The following is a 7,574-nucleotide window of genomic DNA, read 5'->3' on the forward strand; positions in this document are numbered from 1 at the left end:
TCCCACATAGATCCCCAACTTCCTGTGAGGGCCCATGGTTGTACGCTGCAGTGGTGATATCGATACGTATGTAGCACAACCGAACTTACGCATATGGGAAATATTTGGTTGATTTCCACGCACTAACTCTAAGGGGGAATTCTCATGATAAGCAGTTGGACGCAATTGAATCAAATCAGCAGCGTGTAAGACTGCATGACCCCAACACGTAGTTGGTAACTTGCAATTCATCAACATTGGTCTTGCAATAAGCTTTATCCTCTTTATAAGTGATTCTGCTAAACCATTTTGAGTATGGACATATGGAACTGAGTGCTGAACCTGAATACCTAATGCCACACAATAATCATTAAAGGCTCTTGAGGTAAATTCAGCAGCGTTGTCCATGCGAATAGATTGAATCCGATGTTCATGATAGTTTTCTTGTAACTTGATAATTTGAGCAATTATCTTAGCAAATGCATGGTTTCATATCGATAAAAGACACACATGGGACCATCTTGTAGATGCGTCGATGAGAACCATGAAATACCTGAACGGTCCAGATAATGGTTGAATGGGACCACATATATCACCTTGAATGCGTTCAAGGAATTTAAGTGCTTCATTTTTAATCTTAAGATGTGATGGTCTTAAAATTAACTTCTCTTCTGCACATGCAGTGCATACAAAATATGAGGATCGATGGAATTTTTCTTTATTTAAATTATGACCAATTGAATTACAAATAATTTTCCGCATCATCCCTATACCGGGATGACCAAGGCGATCATGCCATGTTTGAAATGTGTTAACATTTTGGAAAATTACTTTATATGCAACATGCTTTACGGATTTGATGTAAGTATAGTACAATCCACATGGAAAAGAAGGAATTTTCTCAATAATTTATTTGCCATATCCAGTGTCTTTAGTAAAGAGAAGATATTCTTCTTTACTCTCTTCGTGTGTTTCAACATGAAACCTGCTTTTTCGGATATCTCTATAACTTAGTAAGGTACGAGTTGAATCAGGATATAATAAAGCTTCCTCGATTACAATTTGTGTACCCATAGGGAGTATGATAGTAGCACGACCAGAGCCCACTATCATTGCATCGCGCCCGGCGATTATTAAAGCATTTCCCTCTTGTTTAGTAAGAGTTTGGAAATATTTTATTTCCCTAAGTATAGTATTCGTGGTGTAACTATCCACCAGACACATTTCTTCCTCCATTGAATTGACTCCCGTCCAAACTATATATAGAATGAAGAATTTAAATCAGGAATTCTTTTTAGATATATAGAATACATACTTATAACATTAAATATCAAGTGTGCTTGATATAAGAATACATTATTACATTTATTCAATGTAAAAGTATGACAACAATTTTAATTATTACAACATTTATAAGGACATCAAATATTCTAAGATCAATGAAATGTTGAATTTAGTCCATGTCTCCAAACACATCGTTTGAAGTGAACTCTACGACCATGTTCTCTGTGTTCTCATTGAGGTCGCCTGACTCATTATTAGTCTCGTTGTTGCTGGGTTCTTTTGCAACTTGCTTTGAACAACTGGCCTCCTTAGAAAAGTCTGATTGAAGATTGAAGTGAGCTTCATATATTGGTCCTTGACTCTTGCGTTCACGACCCACAGACTTGAGATATAGGTCTACTAAGTGCTTTGGAGTACGACAATACTTTGCCTCATGCTTGTAACAACCACATTTGTAATAAGTCTTGGATTTGTCGAACTTAGGCTTTGAATTATCATTATCCTGATTTTTGGCATTGTACTTCTTTTTCTTTGGAAACTTGCGTTTCCCTTTGAAATCCATAGAATGGCGCAGATGACCATTAAACTTCTTTGTATTATGAACATTATGATGAACTTCAGGTAGAGGTTTTGCTCCTATCGGGAGCTTATGATGATTCTTTAAAAGTAGTTCATCATATTTCTCTGTCTGAGTTAAGATATGTATAAGTTCAGTGTAAACTTGAAAGTTCATTGCACGGTATTGGTGCTGTAAAACCCTGTCCGCGGGAAGCATAGTAGATAGAGTCTTTTCTGTCTTTGCTGCATCATCAGGTTCTTTTTTGCAAAATTTCAACTTGCAACAAATTGTATGAACGACATGATTATACTCTTCAATTGTTTTAAAATCTTGAAGACGTAAATTATTCCATTCATAACTGGCCTCAGGCCAGACTAGTTGTTTTTGCTTTTCATACCGTGCTTTGAGTGCATTCCACAAAAACTTTTGAATTTTCTTCCATCAAGTACCGAGCCTTAATATCAGGGTGAATATAATGCCTTAGCAATAGTAGAACACCAATTCTCATTTTTCCTGTGATATTTGGGTCTCCTGCTTCAGGTTCGTTAAGAACTTGAATTAATCCTCGAGACGAGAGAATGATCTTCATGTACGATGACCATGCTGGATAATTGTGTCCATCAAGTGCGAGTTTAGTTAACTCTTTGGTGGTCATTGTATCTACATGGTTTAAACCATAGATTTAATTAATTTACACCGAGTGCAAATGAGAAATCATCATGGTTATGTGTAATAATTATAATGGTAAATGCAAAAAGATTTTAAACAAGTTGATATTTGTATGTTAGTGTGGACCTCATATTTAGAAATGAATTGTGGTTTGGGTAATCACAAATATATGTGTAGACCTCATATCATTTTCCATATCTTAATATTGGGTACGCACGTTGAAGATAATCTCGATGTACTAGACAAAGAGTAGATCTCGCAGCAGCATATATATCATGCTACCTTGTGTATGGCCAATATTAATTATGAAGTATAGCAATTATATGCCCATATTTATCCAAATAGTGATATTGGGTACGCACGTTGAAGATAATCTCTATGTATTTAGACATAGAGTAGATCTCGCAGTAGCATATAGTCACGCTACCTTGTGTATGGCCAATATCAATTATGGACTCCATCGTATTTTGCTAATTTAACCATTTATCCAAAACTTAAATTTGTTCAAATTATAGACAAATATATTCAAATAAAAATGAGGTAATCACTTGAGTTTTGCATTTACTTATTTCAAGATGTTGTCATATGGTCGTTTTATGAATTATTTATTCTAATAAGCACATGAATATAAACTATTATATGGCTTAATATATGAAAATAACTCAAAGAAAATTGCAAGTAATATGAAATGTATGAGAACAAACACATAAAGCTTGCAATATCCCATCATTTCAGGGTGCAGTTCACAAATGGTAGAGTTACACAGTGCGGGTTCTGTAAATACATTGAAAACCCGATGGTGACAACGAAATTATGTTGTACACTGCAACTCTGCTAAGGATGAAACTGCTAATGTTAATAACTCTGGGGACTTATTCATGAATTATAGTAAATTACTATACACAACAGGGGTTAGCATATCTGTATATATGCAAGGACACGGATAAGGCCCATGTGTGTGGCGCAATGGAGCAGGTGAAAATCGGCTTGTTTGGCCCAACAGTGGCCAATCGGTCCAGCAGCAGTAATGGAACAAAAGGGGCAGTCGGCTTGTAGGGTTATGCCTTGTTTGGCAAAGTTAGGATTCTAGCACGCACACATCCCGAAAAAAGAATCTCGCATACATGAAGCACTAAATGAAGTCTATTTGCAAATTTTTTTTAGGAATGAGTGTAACTTTTCGCGACGAATCTAATGACAGTAATTAATCGATAATTAGCTACAGTGATGCTACAGTAACCATCCTCTAATCGCGCAGTCAAAGACCTCATTAGATTCTTCAGGGTCACTAGCGCGAGGATTCTGAAGTTGGTTTTGTAAACTGGTTTTATTTGATACCGTAATTAACGGTACTGTTCCTAGCGCTAGGAAGCATGACAAACAAGGCCTTAGTTTCGTTGCTTCTTTGCCCAGCCGCCGCCGCCGCCATGTGCTCATACCGCCGCTCCCCCTGGTCACCTGCTCCTCCGCGCAGTAGTGCCGGCCTACGCCGGCGTGTACTCCTCCGAGGTGGAGGAGGAGGCCTGCTCCTGGTGGTTGACGCCGTTGGGGAGACGCCGGGCAGCCTCGCCATGGGGAACATTTACCCATGTGCGGATGAGGCATGGCCTCCGATTCGCCGCCGTCGTCGAGTTCCAGCGAGCGGGGGCCTGCGCCGGTGGTGCACGGGTGGCGGATCCGCCGGCTTCCGCGCCGGATTCGAAGATGGGGTCGAATCCGCTCCGTGCCGCCGTGGCCTGGTGCTGCAGACCGCCGCTGCCGTCACTGTTGAAGAAGGGGGCCGCGCCTCGTCGTGCCGCCATGGTGACCTCGGTCGTTCCAGACGAAAATTTCGGAAAGGGTTGGCGCCGGCGGGATTGGATTTGTAATTGCCCTCCCTCACAATCCGAATAAAACTCTTGCAGAATCTCAGTGCAATCCCATATCCCCTATTCCCCTCCCTCAAATAAATAAACAGCCCTCCTTCACTGCGGAAGGGAGACGCCGGAGGCTGGAGGGGATTTGTGGCAAGGAGAGAGAGAGGGAGAGGGAGAGGAAGAGGGAGAGAGAGAGAGACCGCCGTGCGGCGGGTCTGGATTTAGATTGAAATTCCACTGGAGGGAGCGAGGAAGGGAGAGATCTAGGTACGCATGGGGCTTGTGGATCTCATGCAGCACATGTCCATGGAGCGGCAGCAGGACAGCCGGCGACGGCGAGCTCAAGCAACTAGTAAGCCTCTCCTCTTCTCGGTCTTTTTTTCTTGATTTATTGATAAAAATCCTATCTTTTCCCTGTTTGGGTAGGCTAAAGGTTTTCCACCCATCTCCTCGTACTTTCGATGTTCGCATGGCAGGAAAAAAGCCTTTTTTTATGGGAGTAGATTTCTATAGGAATACCAATATACGCTATCTCGTTCAAATAATGTTACTAGTAGTATTCAGTTGATTTCATAATACGTTTCTTTAGTATATCAAGTAAGATCCGATATGAGTCCAGACATTGCGTTGACCGCAGTGGCTGGTAGGCCTGCACAGTATTGTTCCTCTTGCTTCAGCTAGATCGGTTAAACTCGAGGGAAGGGAGGGAGGCTGCTACGATCTGCATGACGACCCCCCCCCCCCCCCCCCCCCCCCGGTCTCTCCTGCAGCTTATCTTTAAGGTTTTGGTGGTGCTAAAAGTTGAAAAAAGTGATCTTTTCAGTGTGTGTTGGTGTTCCTGCTTTGTGCCTCATTCTGAATTATTCATAACAATGTATGCTGTGCTCCAGATGGATTGGTTGCTTCACGGGACAAAATAAAGGCCTCGCCCTGTCAGCGTGATAATGATTCTCAGGGTGGTGAACTTGACATACAGATACCAAACCTTCCAGAGGTACGCTATGCCATTTTGCTAATTGTAGGCTTAGCGCAAGTAACATGCCAGTGAACCAAACCTCGCTTTTTACCAACTGCGCATAATACCTTTCAACAACAGATGGTGTTTGCTCCTGATTATAATAATGCTGCAACCATCTTCTGTCTTCCAAATGGGCCTCATAACTTGCCTTCAACAAGAGCACTTTCTGTTACATCATCTATAAGTTCCTTATAATTTACAATCTAAAAACAAGTGGTAGGTTATAACTTGTGTTTTTGTGGCATCATTAAGTTCCACTCCCTTGATGTCTTAACAAGTACGGCATGTTATCTACAATTGTAACTTAGACCTGTATACCTTTGTAGTTGTAGCTTGGCAGTCCTTTTATCTGACCTGCTCAATTGATTATCCTATAAATTCAGTTATTAAGGTTTATATCGTGTTTCTTACTCTAGCGCAGTCAAAGTTGATCAATATTACACAATTGCATGGACCTCCTGTTTATGTATGCAAAGAAACCAGTAAGTTGGGAAAATGCCTGATTTGGGTAGACATTTTTTTTTATAGATTTTTGTAGTGTCTAACTAATCAGGTCTGGCCACTGGCAGTGTTTTGTAAGCTTCCATTTGCCTTTATTATAGTTGTGATGCTGAACTTCTCTTCCATGCTTTTGCATGCAGGACATCTGGCTGTCATATACATTCCCTGATGCCAATGCGAGATGCTGCCCAAGCTGCGTGTGTCTCTCATGCTTTTCTACAATCTTGGAGATGCCATCCCAACCTTATTTTCTGTGGTACAACACTGGGTATGAATAAAAAGGCCTGTGGAAATGACGAAATTGCTAGAGATTTTTCTAGCAAAGTTGACCACATCCTGAAAAATCACTCGGGCATTGGTGTCAAGAAACTTGTGATTGACATGAGTGGATATTGCACTGCCAGCGATTCTTGTCATCTCAACCGCTGGCTTCTGACTGCTGTTACACCAGGAATTGAAGAACTTGCACTTACAGTGCCAATGATGAAAACATACAATTTCTCATGCTCTCTTTTGTCTAATGGGAGTGGTGACTCAATTCAGCATCTCCATCTTAGTGGTTGCTCCTTCCGGCCCACACCGGAACTTCCTTTCTTTAAAAGCTTGACTAAAGTGCAGCTTCATGTTGTCTCTTTTACCGGGGATGAGTTAGGGTACCTTCTATGCAATTCTTTTGCGTTGGAGCAGTTGGCAATCAGGTATTGTGATGAGATAGTTTGCTTGAAGATCCCTTGCATGCTGCGGTGGCTCAGGTGCCTAGAGGTTGTTTCCTGTTGCAGTCTGAAAGTGATAAACAACAAAGCTCCAAATATATTCAGCTTCTTTTACGTTGGAGGGCAAATTCAACTCTCAATTGGAAAAGCATTGAAAATGGAGTACATATATTTGCTCTTCTCGGGTGCACTTCATTATGCTTGTGTTGCACTTCCATCCAGCATGCCAAACCTTAAAGTTGCTACTATAAATTCGACAAGTGAGGTATATTCTTAAAAGATTTAACTGGGCTATCATGAATCCTACCTCAAGCAGTCTTACCTTGGAGTAATATATAACTAACATCTTTATGCAGATGGTCAATACGCCAATGTCGCACAGCAAGTTTCTCCACCTCAAGAAGCTAAGTCTTGCTTTTGTTGCAAGGATGTTTACTCCGGCTTATGATTATTTTTCTCTAGTTTCTTTCCTTGATGCTTGTCCTTCCTTGGTGACACTGTTCTTGGATGTAAGTTGCTCTTCATATCTCTGATTTTAATAGCTATATCACAGTGGAAACAATACTACAATTCTTTTTTACTTTCTCATCTTAGGTATCCCTTGAACGCCTTACGCTGGAGACCTATCAGAGCCGTATTAAGTGTTCTGTGCCTGCTCACAGAAGTCTCAAGTGCTCCCCACTGCCCATTGATGTTCTCAGGGAAGCTCAACGAGGACTCTTGGCTATCAGGACATACATTGAGCCTAAAGTTCCTTCCATGGTAGAGCTTCATGTTGTTGAGCCTTGCCGCTGGTGCCATGCTGTTGTTGAACTTTAGATGCATAGCTCAGTATTCAATGTTTTATTATCTACTAGTCTTTGGGAAGTGTCATTGTTTCTTCAAGCTATTAAAAGTGTTCATTTGTAGCACTTGTACTTGAACGCCTGTGATGCTGTTTCCAGTTAACTTTGTCGCAAGTATTTGGATTGGGACTGCCATCCATGGTGATCAGC

General features: G+C 41.0%; 1 protein-coding gene across 2 annotated transcripts; it reads left to right on the forward strand.

Moving 5' to 3' along the window:
- Nucleotides 1–3,885: 3,885 nt before the first annotated feature.
- On the forward strand, nucleotides 3,886–7,572 carry LOC120682631. Of its 2 annotated transcripts, none has more exons than XM_039964604.1 (5): nucleotides 3,886–4,699; nucleotides 5,238–5,341; nucleotides 6,007–6,134; nucleotides 6,936–7,088; nucleotides 7,174–7,572. In XM_039964604.1, the coding sequence occupies exons 1-4, from the start codon at nucleotides 4,621–4,623 to the stop codon at nucleotides 6,985–6,987; spliced, it is 363 nt and encodes a 120-aa protein (XP_039820538.1). In that variant the 5' UTR covers nucleotides 3,886–4,620; the 3' UTR covers nucleotides 6,988–7,088; nucleotides 7,174–7,572. The 2 variants fall into 2 exon arrangements, with proteins under 2 accessions (XP_039820538.1, XP_039820537.1); XM_039964603.1 differs by having other exon boundaries at nucleotides 3,895–4,699; nucleotides 6,007–6,844.
- Nucleotides 7,573–7,574: the final 2 nt, after the last annotated feature.

Source organism: Panicum virgatum, chromosome 7N (genome assembly GCF_016808335.1).
Source record: "Panicum virgatum strain AP13 chromosome 7N, P.virgatum_v5, whole genome shotgun sequence".
Classification (NCBI taxonomy): domain Eukaryota; kingdom Viridiplantae; phylum Streptophyta; class Magnoliopsida; order Poales; family Poaceae; genus Panicum; species Panicum virgatum.

Bases quoted from the DNA above. Each gene is read 5' to 3' on its own strand.
- LOC120682631 (XM_039964603.1), top strand. From the start codon at position 5,292: ATGATTCTCAGGGTGGTGAACTTGACATACAGATACCAAACCTTCCAG. The intron at 5,342-6,006 runs GTACGCTATGCC...TTTTGCATGCAG, and splicing joins AGATACCAAACCTTCCAGAG to GACATCTGGCTGTCATATAC. The intron at 6,845-6,935 runs GTATATTCTTAA...ATCTTTATGCAG, and splicing joins CTATAAATTCGACAAGTGAG to ATGGTCAATACGCCAATGTC.